Genomic DNA, 25,022 nt, shown 5'->3' with positions numbered 1-25,022 from the left:
CATGTTCACCAATAGTTCACATATCTCACTTTGTGAAAGTTCACTTTATCCGTCCGACAGAGGTTGTCATTCATTGCATGTAGAATGACAACTTGGTTAAAAGAAGAACACATCGCTGTGACCGCGCTTCCCCTGTGTAACCCATAAATGAGGAAACAGTCAGCACGGAGTATGATTGGTCTTCGCAGGATTACGAAATCTGCACGGAAGCAGATAGTCAATGACCAACACTAATTCTGTCACAACCTCTGAAGCTGTCATTTCACGTTTTCTCAGAAGGAGGAAAAGATGGAGAGAGAGCCACAAAAAATTCGAGAGGGCTATCTGGTGAAGAAGGTAACAAAAAAATGTAGAAAATGTCAAGGACTAATTCCTGCCATTGATAGTTACAGAGCTGTGTACTTGTTTCTGGCTTTAAGTGCTCTTTTCTAAGTGTCTAAGACAGGGGTGACAGTCTTTTTGGGCTACATTGTCATATTGAAGGAGCCACAAGGGAACTACATAAGGGTCCGTTTATACATAGTGATTGCCAACATAGCCAAGTACTGTTACTATCCCCACGTTACTGTTTACTGATAGACATGGATCAATGGACTTGGGTTAACACAAGAGAGGACAGTATATAGTTACAAAAGGATCTGGATAAGTTGGGGGCAGAAAAGTGGCAAATGAGGTCTAACACTGATAAATGGAAGGTTCTACACACTAAATGGGAAACTACTGGGGGACACATATGGAAAAGGACTTGGAGATTTTAGTTACCTCTAAGCTTAACTGGAGCAACCAGTGTCAGGCAGCTGCTGCCAAGGCAAATAGGATCATGGGGCGCATCAGAAGAGGTCTAGGGGCGCATGATGAGAGCATTGTTCTTCCTTTTTACAAGTCACTGGTCAGACCACACATGGAATATTGAGGCCAGTTTGGGGCACAGGGAATCAAGAAGGACATATTAGAGCTTGAGCGGGTATAAAGGTTGGCAACTAAAGTAATAAATGGAATGGACGGACTACAATACCCAAAGAGGTAAGGAAAATTAGTCTTATTTCGAAAAAGACAGCTGAGGGGCGACCTAATAACTATGTAGATCAGGGGACAATACAGAGATCTCTTCCATCATCTATTATACCCAGGACTGTGACTGTAACAAGGGGGCGCCCTCTACATCTAGAGGAAAGAAGGTTTCTACACCGACATAGAAGGGGGTTCTTTACTGTAAGAGCAGTGAGACTATGGAACTCATTGCCTGGGGACGTGGTGATGGCAAATTTGATAAAAGAGTTTAAGCTGGGCCTGGATGCCTTTCTTGAGTGATACAATATTATATGTTATAGTCACTAATTACTTTATAAGGGTCGGTGATCCGGGGATTATTCTGATTGGAGCTGGGAAGGTTCTTTTTTTCCCTACCATGAGAAAAATTGGCTTCTATCTCATTGGGGTTTTTACCTTTCTCTAGATCAACATTGGCGTAGTAGGCAGAATTGGATGGATGTGTGTCTTTTTACAGGCTTACATGTATGTTTCTATGTATGTTACTTTGGCTTTCATGTATATACAGAACATGGAGGCAATTTTTATCAGTAATTGGCTAGTATACTTATTTATGCAGGGCAAATGTTGTTATGAACTCTCTTCCAATCTACAAAAGGAATGGTTCATGATAGGGTTATCTCATCAGGAAAAACCAATTATATGTCTTACTTGGTCCTATCATTACATTAGAACCCCACTTGGGTAGCCTCTCTGTGAGCCAGAGCAGCGAGTCATTAACGACCAGCAGTTCACACTCTGGCTGACTTTGGCCATCCCTGTATTACATTGCCTTGGTGGCTCTCATATTAAAGGGATTGTCTAGAATTCGTAAGGTTTGTTCTCATTAGTATTGCTCACACCCAAGTCTATGCCAAGCTATTTAATATTTGGAGAAACATACACTGAATTGCCCCCCATGTAGTAGTGTGGTGGACCTCCTATGGGCTTTAGAACAACAGAATGGATTCCACTAGGTGCTGAAATCATCCTGCTGGAATTTTAGACTTAGTGTGTACCAAGAAATCTTTCCCGACACCACTACCCCACCTCAACCCGTTTGTCAGGAAGGGTCCATTGATTCATGCTGCCTGTGCCAAATCCTAACCTCCCATCAGCATGGTGCAACAGAAATCTAGATCCATCTGACCAAGTGATCTTTTTCCACTGGTCAACAATCCAATGTTTTGCTCTTTTGCCCACTAGACCTTTCTGTGCAAAGGAACATGTTGTCTGCTTTTATAGTCCATCTGTGCTCTGGAAAGATTCTTGACATTCTCCAAAAATCCCTTTTATTGCTGAGTTGTGTACATCCACAGGACCCTTTTTACTGGATATTTTCCTTGATCCCACCATTCTCAGTATACTCTAAATAACATTGCATGGGAAAACCCCGAATGTTTTTGGAATCTTGGCCCCGGCTAGTCTATCACCGATGACCAAATCTGTTTAGAATTTCCATACAGGAAAGCTCTAATCATCAAAGAGCCGGTGTCCAGTGTATGTATTGAGTTATGATTCTGGTAGAGCAACCTTAATCAATTTTTATCTATTCCATGGAATATTTAGGTTCAAAAGCTTGCATGGCCATTGATTGCATCAGTCAAGCATAATATTCCAGTGGGTTTCACTTTGTGGTATCCCACAGTTGTGTATGTGTTTCAGTTCTACATTATTCTTACTTCTTCCCTGTTCTACTCCTTTTACTAATGGCAGTAAACCAAAAGATTCTTCTTGAACCAGTAAATCAAAAACATACCGTAGGTCTTGGACCGACACATACTTTTTTCAAGGCTTATAATGCTTTACCTAATGTGTTTTGTAAATCACTAAGGTCTTTTTTGTTTTTTGAACCTCATGTTTATTTCAATCACACAACAGGTACATAAGAGAATGCTTACTCCTAATAGTGTCAAACTTCTGATTGGCTCATGTTAAAGAATACATGACTATATCCCTTTAAATAAGTTTTCTACAGAAGGTTGAAAGTGCTAATTATTGCACAGAATTTGGTGTGTAGGTGTCAATTTTTCAGTTCTGCATTAGGAGGATGAAAAACTCCAGTTCTTCCTTGTTATCGCAATACATTCTTGGTATTGTCGAACACATATGAAGAACGTCTAAAACAAGGAACTTAAAAAATGGTATGATCACCATAATGTGGTTGACACACCTAGGAACTTTTACAATTGACACAGAATTTATTTTTTGGTCTATTCTTAAAATTGAAATTTGGGAAGTGTAAATTTAAAAAAAAAAAGCATCCCAGAAATAACCATTGACCAAAAAATTCCATAGTCTCGTTGCCATTAAAGTCAAGTGACTTTATATGGTAGAATTATATTTCTATGTCTTAATTGCTTTTTAAGTTTATTTTTATTTTCCATTTCATAAATGTTCTTAGTGTTTTACGATATTTTAAATTACTATTTTTAATTGGTGACTACTATTTTTGTTTTAACAGACCTTGAGTTACGATATTTATAATAAACTGACCAGATAGTGATTTAGGCTGAAAAAATACATATGTCTATCCAGTTCAACCTTTCTGAGACCTAGTATTATGTCTGAGCCGGACGTCAAACGCCTAGTTCAAATTGGACTTAATAGTTGTCCTAAAAGGACGTATATATGCACAATTTGTAAACACTGTGCTGACATGCAGCGTAAAATCGTATGGCTACTAACAATCCTCTTGAAAATCATGGCGATTTGAAACCGTATATCAGTGTAGTATTCATGAGACTTTACCCCTAACAAGGTTGTTTGTGAGTTTTGGCTTACCTCCCAATGTGCCTTGATATCATGTCAGGCAGCCTAGGTGCTTATATAAATAAACTAGGTGAGTTATTATACAAATGTATAGGCTGGCAGAAATGCAGTATGCAGGACAGTGAATGTACTATGCCATGCACCGCTCATGCAGGGTTGGGGAGCTGGGGGACCACCCTGGTTCGCAGCCCTCTGGGAGCTTCACCTGTTTCCATGTGAGCCAGTCCGAGCTTGGTTAAGCCGTTGTTTTAAGTCTTGATAATGTAACGAATGTAAACTGCAATTGTACATGTACAGGAAAGATGTAAAAGTAAACTGTCCGACGAGCTTCCTCTTTTAACTTCCTTTTGGTTGTTCTCTAATTTATTTTGGGAAAAAGGTTTATTTTACAGTATGACCCCTAATACAATCAGAGGGGTGTATAAATGTAGTATTGTAGACTCTTCCTTCTAACGCAGGAGTGTCAAACCCATTGAGGGCCACATCAGCCTGATGGTTGTCTTCAAAGGGCCGACTGTAATTGGAAGGCCTCCTGTCCACGGCCAATTGTTAACAGACAGAGAACTGACAGCTCAGTGACCCCCACAGTAATAGTGACCCCCACAGTGGCACAGCAGTAATAGTGACCCCCACAGTGGCACAGCAGTAATAGTGACCCCCACAGTGGCACAGCAGTAATAGTGACCCAACAGTGGCACAGCAGTAATAGTGACCCCCACAGAGGCATCAGCAGTAATAGTGACCCCCACAGAGACCTCAGGAGTAATAGTGACCCCCCCCCCAGCGGCCTCCGCAGTAATAGTGACCCCCACAGCTGCCTCAGCAGTAATAGTAACACCCACAGAGGCCTCAGCAGTAATAGTGACCCCCACAGAGGTATCAGAAATAATAGTGACCCCCACAGAGGCATCAGAAGTAATAGTGACCCCCACAGAGGCCTCAGAATTAAAAATGACCCCCCCAGCGGCCTCCGCAGTAATAGTGACCCCCACAGCTGCCTCAGCAGTAATAGTAACCCCCACATAGGCATCAGCAGTAATAGTGACCCACACAGCAGCCCCAGTAGTAATGCTATTACTACTGGGGCCGATATAGGGGACACTATCACTAATAGTATCCCCTATATCGGTAGTAATAGAGCCCCCTAAAAAACCATATACTTACCTCCTCCTCCTTGTAGAAGTGCCGCTGCTCCTCTGCTTTCTTTTACTGGTGCTCATTGCAGGTGCACACTGTGACGTCAGTGTGCATGTCCGGACGCCTCCTCCCTTCTGCTCTCGTGGAACCAGGGGAGGAGAATCCCGGGTGCACACTGATGTCACAGTGTGTGCCTGGGATCTGCGCCGCTGACTGAACACCGGCAGGGCAGCCGCGGCCCCCCAGCTGGTATTTACTGCTGTGGTGAGCGGCCGTTGCATGCGCTGCTGGCCATTTTCACGGGCCAAGTTGAACAAGGTGGCGGGCCGGATTCGGGCCGTGGGCCTTGTGTTTGACACATGTTGGTGGGATAAACAGTAGAAACCTCTAGTTCATATATGTATCGTGCAAATAAGGAAGATGGAACAATACCTCTACATTGCCACCTATTGGATGGCAGCATTCCTTCAAATCAATGTATGACTTTTTAACAAGCCCCTCGTGCTGGTCTCTGGTGCTGTGGCAGGCTACAGTCCTCAGCGCTGACAGGATTCTCTTCTGGTGACAGGGCTTTGAATACCCCGCCTCCAGTAAGAGAGAGCTGTGATTGGATCGAGAACTAGCCAATCAAAGCCGGCACTCGATCCAATCACAGCACTTACCGGAGGCAGATATTCAAATAGAGAAACCTGTCAGCGCTGAGAACTGCAGCAGCGTGGGGACCAGCGCGAGGGACACAGACACCAGTGGCTAGGTGATTATTGCTTTTTTTACCATATTGTTTATAATCACCTAGCCGCCGGAGTCTGTGTCTCTCCTGCTTGTCCCCATGCTGTTGCAGTTCTCAGCACTGACAGGATTCTCTTCTGGTTATGGGGATTTGAATACCCCGCCTCCATTAAGCGCTGTGATTGGATCGAGCGCCAGCCAATTAGAGCTGGTGCTCGATGAACCAATCATAGGTGGGGTATTCAAAGCCCCATTATTAGGAGAAGAGAATCCTGTCAGCGCTGAGGACTGCAGCAGTGCGGGGACCAGCGCGAGGGACACAGACAGTGTCTTATTTTCTGGGAAACATGATAAACCAAGCCAGAAAAGCATACACAGACAGCTGTTTGGGGGTGTTTGCCCCTCATCAGTGTGCAGTAGGTTTCTGGCCTGGCTGGTGAGAGGCCTGTAACCTGGGTCAAGAGGGGTGTTGTCTTTCCTATAGGAAAGCGCCCAAAAAGTGTGTGAAGACACCTATAGGGTGAGTGGGTCAGGCAATGGCATCTCTTCCCAATGAGAGCACCCAGAAGGGGTGTGAGAAGACACCTGAGAGGTGAGTGAGGAGACTTAAGGCCTATTTAGACGGGATAAATGTCAGGCAAACGATGCCCAATACTCATCCCTGTGTGTCTTCACTCCTGTGCTGTTGCACAGGGGCTAGTAGTTGTGGCTCACTCACAGAGCGGCCAGTGGGGGGATGGGGCAGCTGTAGGAGATTTCACTCCTCGCGCTCCCCTGCCCCTTTCCATTGACTTAACATAGTGGCCGTTCAATACTGAACGGCTGCTATTTACACTGAGCGATCATCGTTCAACTCATCGTCCATCGTTTATGCAGCAGCACAAGAGCTATTATGTGCGAGGACGACTGTCGGACATCGTTTGCCCGACAATCGTCCCGTCTAAATGGGCCTTTACTGAGCCATGCATGCTCCTCTGAGTAATTTATGCAAATAAGGAAGATGTGTATCACTGTAACATGGTATCCTGAATAATGTTAGAAAGCAATGCTATACCATAATACAATATTTTTTTTCATATGTTTTACTGGATGTCCCCTTTAACCCCTATGAGGGCACACCCATTTTTCATTTTCTTGGAGAAAGAAGGACCAAAACAGTCCAATTCTGGTGCTGTGTACTTTCTTTCTCATAGCGTTCATCATGCGGGATAAATAATCCATTATTTTTATAGATATGGAAGCAGCGATACTAAATGACGTTATTTTTTTACTTATATTCTTTCATTCTAAGGCCGGGCTCACACGGCCGTATGCGTAAAATGCTGCGAGAGTCAAGCAGCGTTTTAGTGCTGTGGAGCAGCCAGTGTCCAAAGCCTATCACTGCGGATGGCAGCAAAAATGCAAATGTGAGCGAAACTGCGCATGGCAATGCATTTGATTACCTGCAAATTACCGCGTATCACACACACGTATATCGCATGCGGAATACGGGGTAATCTTATGCTTGTATGAGCCGGCCTTATACTAGGAAAAGGGTTTTTTGAACACTTGATAAACTTTATTAAACTTATTTTTACTTTCTTTTAGTCCTCATTGCGGACTTGAATTTGTGACAGTTCTATCACTTATACAATACATTGCAGTATGAAAAATGGGTTTCTAAACTAGGCCACCTCTTTAATAATTGTACTAGTAATAGGCTTATTTCAAAGTAGACAAATGAGGTTGATCCCTTGTTCCCATTTCATACCCAGTATTAAAAAGTGGATGGGAGACTGTTCTCCCTGGACTTGGGGCAGATATTGCTGTGGGGTAGAGACTCAGGAACCAAGTGCAGGATATTTCATTAATAGTCTTGAGTGAATTGAACTACCCGGTTTCCCTGAAAATAAGACATACCCTGAAAATAAGACATAGCATGATTTTCCAGAATTTTTGAGGATGCAAAATGATTTTTCAGGCTCTTTGAGGATGCTTAAAATATAAGCCCTACTCCAAAATTAAACCCTGCTAACAGTTAATTTAAAAAGTCAATTTAAATAGTGTCCAGGCAGCTATACATGTAAAAAAGTTAAACCTTTTTGAACAAAAATGAATATAAGACACTGTCTTATTTTCGGGGAAACGCGGTAGTAGAACCCTGTTTCCAGTCAATGTTTGCTAAAATTTGGCAGAAACAGGAACTGAGCTTGCGGATCAGACATAAGGTAAGGCGAGACATCCTTGAAATTGTATACAAGTCGCTCGGCTTCCTTCTAGGCTATTAATTGAGTGCTGCTATGGACATTTTTGTGTGGATGAGTTTTAGGGCCTTTGGTGAACTTCTGGTGCGATTCAAACTAATTCAGACTGAACTGAACTTTTTGCAAAAGTTGAGGAAACTGGCTGAACCCAACTTTTCAAAACTTCGCTCATCACTAATCATTAATGGTCAACAGACTATTTATTGCAGCTCCTAAGCTGGAAGACAACGTCAGTCACGCAACTGTTGCTTAACAAGACATACTTTACATGTCTTTGCCATGGAGGTGCACAGGAATTAATTACGTAGAGAGGAATTGCAGAACTAAAAACATTCAGTTGTTGCATCGTGGACGCCATGACTCACCTGTGACTGGAAATACTGGGTGAGATTTATCATCCCTTTTGATGTAAAAAGGTTTCGAAATATGGTGCAAGCTGAACTTGCGCAAAACTTTAGTGACTTTTTCATTGCTGCTCTGTGCCACTTTACTGAAAAGGGGGCATGGCTTATCAGAGGAGGCGTGGTCACCCAAGAACAAAACATTCATGTAGCCAAAAAATGGCGTAAATTATACCAGAAATCTAAGCCAGCTCCTATCTGGAGCAGTTGAGATGCACCTGATATATGGAGAGATATGCGCTAGCGGAAATTATACTATATTTGAAATCCAAATCTTAATACATTTACCCCATTGTATGCAAATGGAGTTGTAGTTGAGCCTTGATGATAATGGATATTTCTCATCTTGCTTCTATTTGCTCTTTTAGGGTATATGGATATCACTAAGGGTTCCTCCACTTAGGATTTCCTACATTTTCCCTGTGGCTTTTATATCACAAGGGTTGTTAGTGACGAGTTGGACATTCTTTTCCTGTTATTTGCTGCACTGTTTGGAGATATTAATGAGGAGTTCAATGTATGACACAAAGAATTTCAAATTTCTGCACAGTAGATTTCTACGCACTTGTTATCATTATCATTTTTTTGGAGTTAGAAGAAACTATCACTTTAATTTTCAAGGGGTTGGGAGGGGTGTCAAATAGGCTTAAGGAGACTTATTATCCATGTCATGCTCCTCTGGGAGCTTTGGTATGCAAATGAAGATGGTAAAATGCGTCTACAACACCATCAATAGGATGGCAGTGTCACAGCTTGCCAACCATATCAGATCGGAACTAGGGTGACTTCACAACTTCAACTCTGACCAACATGATCCACAAGCTGGAGCATGCTCAGTGTCATTCCAGCATTGGATGTCAACCTAAGCTCATTTCTGCTGGTGTGGGGATGGATTGGTCAGCCGGGATGTGTGTGTCCCAACAAGCCAATTAACGCTTGTTTTAGTTCTAGTTTGAAGGTGTTTCTTGTCCAGTCGGTAGCTCCTGTTCTGTCTCACAGCTCAGATAAGTTTCTTTAGCGTTTTTGTTATCTAAGGTGTTGCAACATCTATTTCCTGACCATTAGTATATTTTGTATTGAATATATACCTTATTTATAGTGTGCTTGTGTAACATCAGCTCTACACATATTATTATTCTTTATAGCTACAATATCCCTATTTCCAACTAGGGAGAGATTTGGTTGCCCCCGGAGTCTGCCATGGGGTTGCCCTCATCAGGGTGAGTGCTCTGCTTTTTGGTAGGGTCTCCTCGCATCTGGAGATTAGAGTCAGATTTTCCATTGACTGATAGGGAAGCAGCCTTTCAATAGTTGTAGCTGCAGATGTATTGTACTATCTCCATTTGTATTTCCATTTAGTTTTCAAAGCACACATTGTATTTTCACCGCTGACATTTACTGTATCTTGTTCCACCACTTGTTGTTAGTGAAATGACATTAGGGAAAACAAGTGTTTTCTGTAATTTCTTGGGACTAGGGATAATGTATATTAAATATTGTTGCTGTATTCTATGCATTTATTTATGGGCGTGAGACATAAATTTCCTGTTGGTGTCAGTTATGAACATTGATTTTTTAATCTAACATTCCAACAACATTCCAATTTTAAGTGACAGTTGCAGTCCACATGAGTGCCTAAGGGTGTAGCGGTTGCAGGCACTAGGGTGGAGCCTCAGGTTTAGTAGCTGCAGGTCTGGGGAGTAGTCAGGGAAGAGCCAGGAGTCAGCAACGGGAAGTCTCAGTTTGCAGTACAGATGGAGGAGGCAGGTAGCATCATCACAAGGAAAGCCAGGGGTCAGCAATGGCAGGTCTCAATTGATTAGCAGAGGAGCAGGCAGAAGTAGAGCTTGATCACGGCTTGGAGCACAATAATCATGTGCTGGATCTGAGGCAGGGCCAGGCTTTTATAGCAAGTCCCAATTAGTGACAGGGCAGAACCAGGACAGGGAGGTAGGAACTAGACTAGCAGGAAACATAGAACAAGGCTAGAGTCATGTAAGAGAGCTGTCCAAGGTTGGATGGCTCAATAGGGAGAGCTATACGACTAGAGCGCAAGAAGGTCCCAGATTTTATCCTCGACAGAAGGTCAATGCAGAGTAATCCTCTGTAGGAAGTACAGCTGTAGCTCAATAGTTAAAATTGGGTAGTCACACTGCATAAAGTATAATGAAAACAAAGGTTTGGTACCGTGTTAGCCAGTAGAGTAAAATGTGATTGTTCCCAGCAAGAGAAACCAAGTAATCTTGTAGATATAATGCATTTTAATGGCTAACAAAAATACATGATGTAATAGCGAGCTTGCGAACCTCTCGGGTTCTTCATCAGGCTAAAATGGAATAGATCTGAAGAGGCATGAATATTTATACACACTTATGACATACATACTACTGACAAGGCACGTAGACATGTGATTGGTTTGCACTTAAAAGGAATACTGCAACAGGGACATAAACACTTTTAACTAGGCACTGATAAGGGAGTGAATTACTGTTGGGGGGGTTGTCAGACCAGGAATGCTGCAACAGTGACACAAACATTTTTAACTAGACATGGATAAGGGAGTGAAAGTTTATGGTCCCTGAATTACTGTTGGAGGCTGATGGTGTCAAGGGCAGGGGCAGCAGCCAGTGTATTAGTAGAGGCATACTCATGGCCTTTCTGGGCCAGAGGAGTATTGCTGGCTTACCTCTTTAAGTAGAACCATTTATTGCAGAAAAGATTGTCGCTGACACCACATATCTGCTTTCTCAAACCAAATTTTACTAGGAAACCAAGTACAGCAAAAAAAGCAACACGGATTGGTTTAGTGGCAGCATTCAAACTCACTCCTTTTTCTCCCTAACCCATTCCTTAGTAGTGACTCACCACTCTTTATTTCTTTGGTCAAACTCTGGCAACCAATTCACTTTCTCGCATTGTCTCTGAAACTTGGATACGCCACAACACTGTAATGCATGAGAGCCTCCAACTCTTAACTTGGTCTCTATGTGACTAACTGTGACCATACAATGGCACCTCGTACTCTCATTTACGCTCTACACTCTCCCCCTCTCTTTTGGTCTAAGGGGTTTCACACAAAGGACCATTTTCTCAACCACTTTTATAATCCATCACCTTTATACATTATTACAAATGAAACTTTGTCCTAAAAGAACATGCTAATATAAAAAAGTAAGTCCAACACATTCCTTTGGTACCCTGCACATCCATATGAAGTCCATGGGTGCTTTCTTTTCTACTTCAACATGTCATCCTTTTTTTATGTCTACAAAAAAAATTGAATCAGGCCGCATTCTTTTTTTTCTACATTTCTTAGCAAAAAATTCATGAGATACGGACGGTACATAGAAGACATCCAAGTGCCGTCCATTCTTTTGCATCCTCCATTGACTTAAATAAGCAAGTCTCATCTGCAAAATAGATCGGAGTAATGCATGCAGTTCATGTGAAAAAACTAATGTGCAATTTCGCACAGGCCTGTGTACGATTTTCTAGACTCCAAGAGCAGATTCAAACAGCACAAAGGCTAAAAATATGGCCATGTGCTTAAGCCTTAGGGTTTTGGGCCACTCAATGTTTAGAAGTAAAACATGCTGTTGGGTGGCAATAAACAATGATAGAGTTGACCAAAAGCAGCTACTGGAACCATCTCACCTCTCATTGCGGCTACTATAAGGCCACTGTTGTTGGTTGCCAGCCCAATGTTCAGTACATATGATTCACAGGTACAGGGGGACCATTCAAAAGACAGGAAAAGATTGTCATTGACACCATATCATCTGCTTTTTAACCCCTTCTCAATGTGCACTGTATATGTATGGCACACATCGGGTTACTTTGTATGGAAGAGGCTGGGGAGCTGAGTATGTATATGGTATGTATCAGCCATCTTTGACAGCCGACACCTGTTTGCAACAATCGTAATCAAAAGGTAACACTGATCGCAGCATTATAAATGCTCCTGTGCATTCAAATGTCCCAATCAGTTTTTGGGGGTCCTGGATGGCCTCCCTGCAATGGGCAGCTGTGCAAGTGTCATGGCAGCCGGGAGTCTAAGGAAGGCCCCCAAGGGCTGGAGCAGACCATGGCTGTCAGGTCCAGTATAAATGCATATATATAGTTGCTACATACTGTGCATATTTATATACTGAACCATATGCATTGTCAATGACTACTGCTAATGCATGCTTTGTCTCAATGAGTTAAAGCAAGGCAGTAGTAGAGTTCTACTAACCCTTTTTTGACTCTTCTCAGACATGTAATTAAAGGTTCTGTGGCGTCTGCGGTATGTATTTATGATGGTCTGCAGCAGCTGAGGTGTGTATGATGGTGGCTTGGAGCAGCAGAAAACATTTTTATGATTTCCTGTAGTAGCTATGGTGTGTATTATGTGGTTCTGCAGCAGCAGCAGTATGTGTTTATGATCACCTGTGGTGGCGGAGGTCTGTATTATGATGACCAACATAAAAATGGGGAAGACTACCTGCTAATCAGAACTAAAAGGGTGCAAATGTAGTGACCTGGACTGGCACTACAGGATTAAAGTACTTTACCTGCAAGTTAAGAGAAACTGTTCTAACTACCAGTTCATTTAACAAAGTGTAGCTAGGCTGGAATTCATTTAATAAGAAGAGGGAGTCAGGAAACTAAAGAGTTAAGGTTTTAGGCATCGCCGTAAATCAGTTAGTGACAGGCCCCCTGAGTGAGGAAAAAAAGAAGGGGGCTTCTTCCTGCTCATTTTCTATTGCGCAGTTTTTTTATGATAAAACAGGGTTAGAAAATGGAAGTGAAGAGCAGTATGGAGGTAGTATGGAGTGAGGCAGTGAGCCTTTCAGTCGGAGGGGAGAGAGAGGATCTAAGATGGAACTGGAGGAAACTAACAGCCATATAAAGACTCAGTTTCTTCTCCTCCTCTGACCTGCTGTAATTAGAGCCTCCTTATGTAAACTTTAAAGCAATCCTGTGTGCAGCAGCTCATAAATCACCCAAACGCCCAGAAACTGGTTGTTTGCCCAAACCTGATGTCAGCAATGCAATCCTCAGACAAGTAAAGAATCTTCATAGAAGTTTGAGAGTACTTAATAACACATGAGCACAGTGTTTCAGGAATGGTAAAACTGTAAGTGGGGTTTATAAAGTGTATTTTCTTGTCAGTTCTTTCCATATAGCTCTTTCTTAGCACAGATGCTGCCGCCTCAAAGTTTGTTTATCCGTGTATAAAGTGTTCAACAGTGTATATGCAAGTTGTATATGCAATTTCTGGAGCGTAAGAATAATGCAGACAACCACAAGCCTGAAAGTAAATGGTGCGCCTGTCATTTACCTACATACGTGTGCTAGTCTTATTTCGCTACCAAGTGCTCTTAATCCAGGCACTGGCGTCACGATCACCCAATTCCATTAGTCATCCAGATCCTGTTGTATACCTTCAACGGTGCACAAGATTACAAAGAGTGTGCTGCACTTATTGCCACCGTGACACGGCTCCTCAGCCACATCTTAGAAACTGTTTAGAGAGTGCAGGCCTCTTCCCGCTTGACGCCAGTCGCACAAACAGCAGCAAAATAGAGGGTAAGGAGAACCTAGTGTATTTTGGAAAACCTGGAGAAAACTCAGGTATGTTATAAAGAAACAAATGCAACAACCTCTTTTGATGTCTTACATAAAAAGTATGAAGCAAAAAACCACATAGCGATTGCAAAACTGCTGATTTCTTTAGTAAAACAGTACGCAGTTACGGTTTTCGTATCATAGTCACACATCTGTCACTTACATGCTGGCAAAAGTATATTAAAAAAGGATCGGATATTCATATGCAATTAAAGCAAACAGGAAATGGAAAACATACAGAACAATGAAACACTTGGGGTCATCTGCATCGCCACTCTCTACAAACCCCGAGTTCTGCTTAGTTGATTCTTGATTCTTTCCCATCTCACATTTCAGGCCCTGTTTAACAAATGGAAGCCGATGTGGGTGACATTGCTGGAGGATGGAGTGGAATTCTACAAGAAGAAAAGTGACAATAGCCCAAAAGGGATGATACCACTAAAAGGAACAGTGGTCATGAGTTACTGCCAGGAGTTCAATAAAAGGATGGTGAGTTCTGATGTACACAATTATGTCCCTATTCTTATTGCATGGCTGCACGTCATCACTGTATTGGCTCAGATACTGGCGGCAGGGGCGTAACTATAGGGAATGCAGAGGATGCAGTAGAACCTGGGCCAGGAGCCTTACGGGGGCCATAAGGCCTCTCTTCTCCATATAGGGAGCCTAGCACTATGATTAAAGCATTATAGTTGGGGGCCCTGTTACAGGTTTTGCTTTGGGGCCCAGGAGCTTTACGTTACGCCTCTGACTGGCTGGATGAATGGTTCATGCAGCTTTATATTTGCTATTGTACAGACAAGTGGCAGATCCCTTGGACAAAATTAGCACTTTCTGCCTATTGTGTTACTCGCTGACATCTTATGGGTACGGTTATCCCACTTAAGATGGCTGGAGCATGCAATCATGAACTGTCAGGATCAGCGGATGTGGACCCTCTGTGAAACACACTGGTTCGGCTTTTGGGCAAAAGCCAGAGGTAACATTTGAGGAACCCCAGTGTACAACCTTTTACTCCACCAGTCGGAATCTAGGCTTCGCTGCAGGGTTCGCATCGAATCGCAACGTATTAAACCAGAAGTGGTCCCACTCATATGGCAGCTGAAACTACAGTAGACCAGGGAGTAGTATGTGAGCTTGCGAAGTAAGGCATAGTCAAAGGTATGGACTGAGGCAGGTGGTGTAACTTCAACATGTAGAACAAGAGGGAGGTCAAGGCACATAGACCAGTTGTTGGGCAGGCAGCAGACAGGAGAATGGCCAATACAACAAGCCAAGGTCTGAAGTAGAGAATGCAGAGAATATCAGAAAACTGGAAAATCAGCACAAACCAATAACACCTTCAACCAGACCAGAAAGACTAAACTCTTTGGAACCTCCCTTAGGAGGAAGGTGCCTGATGTAACCAGTGGTGCTCTATGATTGGCAGGGGAAGAAGTAAGGAAGTGCTTGGTGGCCAACTAAGAGCATAGGCAGCAGATAGGGACAAGGAGGATACTGAAACCCGACATCTGCAGAGGGACTGGAGAGAACAGCCACCAGCAGGGGTGGTGAGGTAACATGGCGGCCATGAGTCCCAAAATGAACCAACACAGCTACACACAATGTAGACCATTGAATGGACATGATACATCTTATTACCATTTATAGATTTTCATTCTACACTTTCCAATTCCTTTTAGTCACTTACACTCTACATTGGTGTCACTCCTGCAAAACCTGGAGTTGTCCTTTGCACTTGGAATTTCTCATATTTTGTTTAACTTGCATGTTTTCCAGCGTTATGTATGTAAGGCTGCTTTCACGCCTGCATTACAGCTCAGTTCCGGGTTTCCATCTCTCTGCTTTCTTTGGAGAAGAGAAAATGAAATAAAATTTTTAAAAGTTGATATTTTTTCCCTCATTAATTCAATGGGAAACCTAACAAAAGCAAACTGAAGCTTTTTCCTGTATTTTTTTTAAACCCCATTAAAATCAATGGGGAAAAAAATCCATATTTTTCCATTTTATTTCAGTTTCTATCCTCCAAAAATAGAGCAAAGAGATGGAAACCCTGAACTGAGCCCTAACTCAGCCGAGAAAGGAGCTTAAGGTTGAGTCCACATAGCATTAAAGACTATGTAGAACTTTCTGGCATGGGGTTCTGATGGAAGACTTGAAAAATTGTATTCAAAAGAAATCCACGGTGAGGCAAACGCAGACCGAAGGTGCGTATGACCTGGTTTCTGTTCATTTGTGTCTTTTTTGGAGGGCACAATAGTGTTAAGTGAGCATAAACCGTTTGCCTCATTAAAATCATTGGTTCTACTATAGGTCCCAGTTGAGTATCATTTTTTAAAAACTGTTTACTAGTTTTCTATAAAATGGAAACAAAGAACCCCACCTTGGGTGAGTAGACTTTGTAGAGTCTTTCAAACAGCCCAGAAAAGTAAAATGTTTAAATCCTCAAGTGATGGGGAAAGCCAATTGAGTAAAAGCCATTAAACATAGAAGGAAGATTACCAACAAACAAAAAGACCCATAATGTCTTCTTTAAAACAATAAAGGACCCGTTACCCGGGTAAATCGTGTAAATGGGATAATACATTTTCGATCACTAATAGTAAGTATTTCAAAAGCATTACCAATTACCAAAAAGGAAACACTTCTTTTAAAGGGAATGATTAATAGCTTAATTGGGGGATTGCCAAACTCATCAATCAAATGGAAGTCCAAACTGACCATATGGCCTGAAGTCTGGACAGCTTGTCTTCAATAACACTAATTAACCTCTCAAAGCACTAAATCTCCCTGAGCTTCGATAGTGTCATTGGAAAAGGGGATCGATGGGGACCTCCAGCTGACAATGATACTCCCTTTGGCCGTAGACAACACATGACGTTCTTGATAGTCCTGTCGTATCCGCATTTAAAAGAGCAAACCTGGGGAAGAACTTAATCTTAGTAGCAAGAGTTTAAGAGACGTTGGGTTCTCTTACAATGTGATTGGGCAACACGGCAAAACCATACGATATGTGCAAATGTGCCAATTCTGCCACAGTTTCAAAAAGATAAGTTAGAGGGGCATTGGCAGTATTTCAGCAAGCCTCTCTGGGGTGAGATACTATCTTGTGAGAATTTCAAAGGAGGTTTCTTTAATGCTATCGGAGCGAGAAATAGTACTCGTCCTGTCAAAGATCTGCTTGTAGAAACCACCTCCTAGTATAGTGTCCAGTTCCTCTTCCCAAGATGCCATATGCCACCACATGGTGCACTCTTAAGGGATTTTCCCCCCTAGAAACAATAGGGATAAAAGGAGATGTCCAGGGCTTTTACTATTGATAACCTATCCTCAAGTCCACTGCTTGGGATCCCAGTGCGGACAGCACTGGAAGCAGATAGCCCTGTCAACACTGCAGCAGACCGATTTGGTACTTTAGGCACAGCTCCGAATGACTGCAATAGGAGCTGTGCCTGCAGTATCTAACCAGGTGCTACAATACAGACAGTGCAATCTGCTACCAGTGCTGTCCATAGTGACAGCTGACATAAATATTAGCTGATCCCCATCGATGAACTATTGATGACCTATGCTTTGGATAGGTCAATAGTAAAAGTCTTTAGGAACCCCTTTAATTCAGAAAACTACTCTGCGTAAAATGATGGATAGGACCCCATAGAAGTCAATGGGTGCCATATTACAGCTCCATACAACTCGGATGTACACTATTATTGTATATGAGACTTGACTCCAATATCATAGAGGCAAAATAATGTTTTATGAGTACAGATATTCATTATTGTGCAGCACAGGTCACATTTTTTGGAGTCACCACATTCTGTGACCAAGACGGGTTCTTTTAAGTAATCAAAATAACCCATTGTGGTAGATTATGTCCTAAAACTAATTCTGCTTCTTGCCTTAGTTTGTGTTTAAGCTCACCACCGCTAAACAGCAGGATCACTATTTCCAAGCATCTCACCATCAAGAGCGTGATGCTTGGGTTAAAGACCTGAAAAGGGCAACAAAGTGCATTGCAGATGGTCAAAAGTTTGCAAGAAAGTCCACCAGAAAATCAATCCGATTACCTGACACAATTAATTTAGGGTAAGTGCAAAAGCTGTACGATACAATTGCATATTGTAACACTTTCGTTTGGTGAATCTGATTGCATTATATAGTTACAAACTACGCTAAATTCTTCATTATGTTATATCCCCTCACAGGTTTACATTTTCTGAGCCAAAGACGCCCATGCTGTCAGGTGTATAATGGTTATGCCCAGGGGTGTACCTAAAGGCTCAGGGGCCCGGGTGCAAAAGATCAGCTCACACACTATATACACATACACACTATATACACAGTATATACACATTACATACACACTATATACACAGTATATACACACACTATATACACATATACAAATACACATACCCCGGGGCCCGGACCAGTTCTCCCTTAATAGCAGCAGCACAGGAAGATGCAGTGGACGCCGTTCAGCAGGAGGCAGGGGCAGTACATGATGACATCATCACTGTGCCCTGCTGGCCCATGTGACTGCCTCCCTCCTCCTCCGCTGCTCTTCTTCTTGGGCTGGCCGCACTGCTTGCGCCGTGATCGGTGCGGTGTTGTAGGCAGAGCGGCCCACTGGTAATGCACTTAATGTGCATATGTGTATGGTGGAGGGAGGCCACGGGGCCCCCTGAGCGCAGGGGCCGGGTCACCACCGCGACCCCAGTGACCCCTGATGGTATACCTATGGTTATGCCACATTGTGACAACAATACATAACAATTATGGGCATTTTCAAGTTTAGAGAACTCATTTTCATACACCCAATTAGAGAATTCAGAGTAAGGGTGCGTTCACACGAGCGCATAAACGGCGCGTTTTTGCGCCCAATCGTATATACGTGACCATCTGAGGTGTTGGTTTGGAATGTATTCGTTCGCATGGGCGATTTTACGGCGCGTAAAAACGGCAACCCGAAAAAAAGACGGAACATACGCGACCGAAATACGCGCCAATGCATATTCGATGGCCGAAAAGATAGTTTGCAAAGTAGGAACAAACGATAATACGATTTCTAGCTCTGGTCATGATCACCGAAAAATGTTCTTTCCGGCGATTAAACGCTGCGCACGTGCGAACGTAAATACGCCTACGCTCGTGTGACCGCGCCCTAATAGAGGGGTTTTCAAGGTGGCGGAACCAAACAGAAGCATGTATTGTCTTTAGTCAAACGAACTCCAATTTGTTATGTTATTGCATACTCTATATATAGTGGAAGCCAGGGCCAGCTTCAGTCATACATGGGCCATTGAGCGACAGAAACACAGTGGCCCCCTTAATAATTTATAGACTGCGCTGTGCCCTCTTAATAATTCATAAGCCCCACTATGCCTGCTTAGTCATTTATATGCCCCACTGTGTCTCCTTGGTAATTTAGTGGCCCCACTGTGCCCCATGAGTAATTTATTGTTCCTACTCTGCCCCCTTAGTATTTATAGACCCTGTTGTGCCTGCTTAGCAATTTATAACGTATAGTAAAAAGTGCATTGGTGAAACCATGTGTGTTTTTTTTACTATGTTTGTAGTAAAATGTGGCAAAAAACGCACGCAGTTTTGCAAATGCACTTTTTGGGGCGGTTTTTATTGCCACCGAACTCCTTCATATGAATGGAGCCTCAGATTATTTTTTACAGTTGTTTTAAGCATGTGAGCAAGAAAACAAACCTAGTCTGAAAGGTGGAGCATGAATTGTGAAGATGAGACGATTTGTAGAACATAGCAAAATATAGTGACTTATATTGGGGGTGGGGGGTGCAGAAGAGGTAATGAGTTTTTTTTCCCTAATCCTAACATCTCCCTATTTGCAGTGCATTATATATCACCATGAAAGATCCAGACAAAGGAATTAAAGAAATGAAATTGGAGAAAGACAAAAAAGTGTTTAATCATTGTTTTACAGGTAAGTCTAGCATTGAGCGAGGCTCCATATACTGAAGGACAGAGGTGCACAATACTTTGGTCTAGAACTATAGTGTCACAATGCACTACTTGAAGGGTTTCCAATAAAATAGTAGGATAATGTTTGCTGCAAACCCAGAACACACTAGAGCTAGATGGCAACATGAAAGGAAACATTGCAATATAGCAACATGATATCCTGCCAAAAGCTAACTGTCACATCCTTTGGCAAACAGGTGAGGAGGAGTGTGGTCCTGACGCTGTATATAGTAACCCATGGTATTGTATGTGGGACAAGTAAAAAACACACACGCTGTTCCATGTTCTGTAGACTATCCTACCGAAAGTATTCGGACCCCTATTAGTAGAATGGATCGTGTGTTATTAGCATGACACCTGTCCTAAACCATGCTACGTAAGATACAGACCCTTGGAGGTATCAGCCATAGTTTGTGTCGGGAACTGCAGGCTATTGGATATACAAGTTATGCCGCTACTAATAAGCCGTCCAACATGAAGCGCAATGCAGTGGCCGTCTACAATGGTGCAAGGAGCGTCATCATTGGAGAAGAGGTTCCATGGAGTTACACTACTCCTCCCAATCAGATGCAGGTACCTGGGTGTGGAGGAGCCTGGGGAACGCTTTTTGCCTGAGTGTGTTGTAACAGTTAAGCATGGCGCAGGTTCAGTTATCCTCTAGGGATGTATTATGTAGCATGGTCTTGATCCATTGGTTGTAAGGGCAAGAACCATGAGCACAAAGATGTACCTTGACATTCTAGACAATGTGCTACCGATAATGGGCATGGTCTACAATACTTCCAACAAGAAACAAATCCAATGCTTTTTTATGTTGGTTTGTGGTTATGGATGTTTCATGATTGGACCGGCTGCACGGAGTCTCGACTGAACCTACTGAACATCTTTTGGACGAACTGGAACATCGGGTCAGGAAATATGAACAGCATCCATCTTCTTTGAGCGAACTCACCAGACGTTTGCAGGATGAATTGAGGGAAATACCAGCTGAAGTTATTAGACGTTAAAGGGGTTGTCCCGCGGCAGCAAGTGGGTCTATACACTTCTGTATGGCCATAATAATGCACTTTGTAATGTACATTGTGCATTAATTATGAGCCATACAGAAGTTATAAAAAGTTTTATACTTACCTGCTCCGTTGCTGGCGTCCTCGTCTCCATGGAGCCGACTAATTTTCGCCCTCCGATGGCCAAATTAGCCGCGCTTGCGCAGTCCGGGTCTTCTTCTTTTCTGAATGGGGCTCCGTGTAGCTCCGCCCCGTCACGTGCTGATTCCAGCCAATCAGGAGGCTGGAATCGGCAATGGACCGCACAGAAGCCCTGCGGTCCATGGAGACAGAGGATCCCGGCGGCCATCTTCAGCAGGTGAGTATGAAGACGCCGGACCGCCGGGATTCAGGTAAGCGCTGTGCGGGTTGTTTTTTTAACCCCTGCAGCGGGGTTGTCTCGCGCCGAACGGGGGGGGGGGGGGGGTTTAAAAAAAAAAAAAAAAAACCGTTTCGGCGCGGGACAACCCCTTTAATAGAAAGTATGCTACAGAGAGTATCCAATGTCTTTAGGGCCAGGGAGTCCAACTAAGCAGTACCATATGGAAATAAATATTACTTTTGGTTTCTGCTCAGGTGTCCAATTACTTTTGGTAGATAGTGTGTAGGGCTGCAGACGATAAGATATTATGTAGCCCTAGTCTAAATGATAATGATGCAACTATTTTAATTCCCTGCCTCTGCTCCTTGGCTGGTTCCATGGCCAACATTTGCAAAATGCCCAATATTTAAACATTGTGCTTAGTGACTGATACAAAAGGACTGAAGCCTTATGTCGCCCTTGAACCATATACCTCAATAGCTATGTGTGTGTTACCTTCATTTCCTATTCCTAAACATTTAGAGCTGCTCAAAACCCTCCCTCTTTAGATAATAAACCACCAATCACCTACGAGTCCCTCTTCCAGCCAAAAAACCTAGTTCCACCTTTAGTGCCCTCTAGCCATTGTGCACATTTGTCAGATCAGTGGAGGGTCGACTCCCAACACCCACTGATCAGTTGTGTGAATCAGGTGAGCCCTATGGTCTCTTCTTCAGCCTAGATATCACATTCATTGGTTGGCAGCCCAGTCTCATTCAATTGAATGGGATTAAGCTGAAATTCCAGGCACAGCTGCTACGCAATGTACAGTACAGTGCCCGGCATACAATGAGGAGGTTCAGTGCCGTGGCCCATGCAAACACCTGGGATTTGGACCCTCACCGATCTGATATTCATGAAGGTTATTTCTTGTACGATGAAAAACTTTCCATTTTTCCAATATAATTTCTTAATCAGCTCCTCACAGTTTCTTCTGCTTGCTGTCATTCCATAGGAACTTTTATTGTTTGTGTCCATTGGATAATGATCACACTAGTGTACAAGCCGTTACAATCCTGGTACAATTATGCCCTGCAGCTATGTGCGCATTACATAACCAGGACTATGTCCAGTCTTAGCTATGTGTGACCCGTGTAGTCGCACAAGGCGCTGGCCACCAACTTGTCGGTGGAAAACCAGGCAGATGTAGGCTGGGGGTGATTCCCCCCCTCATCCCAATTAGGTCCACCCAGCTAGATGCTCTTCTTCCTCTGTGAGCCAGCATCTTATGTAGTTACATAAATCATCCTCCTTCTGTCTCTTCTTATAAGCTTGCTTCTGTATTTATTTCATGAGCTTGGTTCTGGTATTGTATCTATGTACTAAGGTTGGTTTGTGCTGTAATTATGTTATGAGCAGGGTTTTAGTGCAGTATTTATGCTGTGAGCTTGGTACTGGTGCTGTATTTATGTACAGAGGTTGATTCTGATACTTTATTTCTTATGAGTTTGGTTTTATTGTTGTATTTATGTCATGAGCTTGGTTCTTGTATTGTAACTATGTACTGAGATTGGTTTGGGCTGTATTTATGTTCTAGTGTTGTATTTATGGTGTGGCCTTGTTTCTGGTGTTGTATTTATGTTATGAGCTTGGTTCTGGTGCTGTATTTATGTACAGAGGTTGATTGTGATGCTTTATTTCTTATGAGCTTGGTTCTGGTGTTGTATTTATGTCATGAGCTTGGTTCTTGTATTGCATCTATGTACTGAGATTGATTTGTGCTGTATTTATGCTCTAGGCTTGGTTCTAGTGCTGCTTAATATAGTGAGCTTGGTTCTGGTGTTGTAGTTATAATATGGGCTTGGTGCTGATGCCATATTAATGTTATGAGCTTGGTTCTGATGCTGTATGTATGTACAGAGGTTGATTCTGATGCTTTATTTCTTATAAGCTTGGTTCTGGTGTTATATTTATGTCATGAGCTTGTTTCTAGTATTGTATCTATCAGCTGAGATTGGTTTGTGCTGTATTTATGTTCTAGGCTTGGTTCTAGTGCTGTTTTATATAGTGAGGTTGATTCTGGTGTTGTGTCTATGGTATGGGCTTGGTTTGGATGCTGTATTTATGTTATGAGCCTGGTTCTGGTACAGCATTGATTAACTGAGCTGTTTTGGTGTGGATATGCTGATATATTGTTCCTTTCCACACAAGCAGACTACTAATCAGAGAAAATATGTTTTTTTCTCATGGTGGGGAATGCCTAAAAACATTCTGCGCAGGGTGTCATCTCCCCTAAGGCCAGTATTGATCAGTACAGGTTGGTATCAGATGGGAGTAAAGAATGAATGTTCCTATTTAATGTCTGCAATCAGAAATGTTGAACCACTTTTCACTATAAAATAATATCCTTTATTTCATGAAAATGTAACTCTTGTCTCGCTTGTCCTGACAAACGTTTGATGGATTTTATGTCTTTTATATGCCAAACATGCAGCGGTTCATAGGCCTTTGCATCCTGATCAGGGGCGTAACTATAGAGGATGCAGGGGATGCGGTTGCACCCGGGCCCAGGAGCCTTAGGGGGCCCATAAGGCCTCTCTTCTCCATATAGGGAGCCCAGTACTATGAATAAAGCATTATAGTTGGGGGCCCCGTTACAGGTTTTGAATTGGGGCCCGGGAGCTTCAAGTTACGCCTCTGATCCTGATAATGCAGTCTGTTATCATGTTGGCCTCATATATACGGCATTTGTGGATTTGCTTTTAATGTGTCTATATTTTCCTTATAATTACAGGCACTTGCGTAATCGATTGGTTGGAAGCTAGTAAATCAGTCAGAAACCGCCAGGAGGGACTTGTCTTGGCCTCTGCCTTACTCAACGAAGGTCACCTTCAGCCAGCAGGAGACGTGTCAAAATCAGCTGCTGAAGGCTTGGCAGAAACCACCTTCCTCGATACTCCCGAGGCCTTATATTATTTTGTAAGTGATTAACATTCATAGTTTCGTAATATACCCCGGTAACGTAACTGCATTGACCTGAAAGGGGTACATTCTCACCACCTGGTAAGGCCTCATGCACACGGGCAGATTTGAATTGCGGAATCTGCGATCAGCACCTGTACGGGAGATCCGCTGTTCACGTCGCCCATAGGTAAGCATGGAGCGTCCTCAGCTCCACGCACACATGCAGATTTAATTAACCATTTCCGAACCACTGTCTGACATCTTTCTACATTCTGAATAAAGCTTGTACAGCTCCAATGTCACAAGACGTCCGACATGGTATTCTTACCGTCTATTACCAGCCACTCTGCTGTTGGAGCCTCTCTGGTGCACACACACTGGCTATAGGCCCCCTGCACATGGGCGGAAATTCCGCGGCGGGATTTCACGCAGAATTTCCACCAGTATAAGCTGCCATAGGATTGCGTTAGAAAACGCAATCCTAGGTAGACGGCCATGATTTGTCCACGCGAAATCACGTGCAGAAAAGAAATCGCGGTATGCTCTATTTCTGTGTGTGGCTCGCAGAGCCCCGCACAGAAATGTCACTCCTGGCCACCGGCTACGGTCTGCGCATGTGCCGGCTGGCTGGCAGCTGGCACGTCGAAGAGCCGGAGCCGCGGGAAAGGTGAGTGCCGCACTGGTCCCTGCAGGGGCTCGGGTTGGGTCCCGCTGCGAGAATTCTCGCAGCGGGATCCGACCCGGCCGTCTGCAGGCGGCCTTAGCCAGCAGATGGCATCGTTGTATAACAGTAAAAAGA

The 25,022-nt window shown here is 43.2% G+C and overlaps 1 protein-coding gene across 1 annotated transcript in view; it reads left to right on the top strand.

Annotated features, from left to right (window-relative positions):
* The first annotated feature begins 252 nt into the window (after positions 1-252).
* The window catches only part of PLEK (pleckstrin), a 30,426-nt gene continuing 5,656 nt past the window's right edge, over positions 253-25,022 (top strand). Inside the window, exons 1-5 of the mRNA XM_066595466.1 lie at positions 253-336; positions 14,258-14,410; positions 17,826-18,007; positions 19,783-19,874; positions 24,054-24,238. Of these exons, the coding sequence (XP_066451563.1) occupies positions 289-336; positions 14,258-14,410; positions 17,826-18,007; positions 19,783-19,874; positions 24,054-24,238 (660 nt within the window). The 5' untranslated portion in view covers positions 253-288. The remainder of the gene's footprint in view (positions 337-14,257; positions 14,411-17,825; positions 18,008-19,782; positions 19,875-24,053; positions 24,239-25,022) is intronic.

The sequence above is a fragment of the Eleutherodactylus coqui genome, chromosome 3, assembly GCF_035609145.1.
Source record: "Eleutherodactylus coqui strain aEleCoq1 chromosome 3, aEleCoq1.hap1, whole genome shotgun sequence".
Lineage (NCBI taxonomy): Eukaryota > Metazoa > Chordata > Amphibia > Anura > Eleutherodactylidae > Eleutherodactylus > Eleutherodactylus coqui.
The sequence above is the reverse complement of the archived record's forward strand: the minus strand, read 5'-3'. Positions and strand labels throughout refer to the sequence as shown.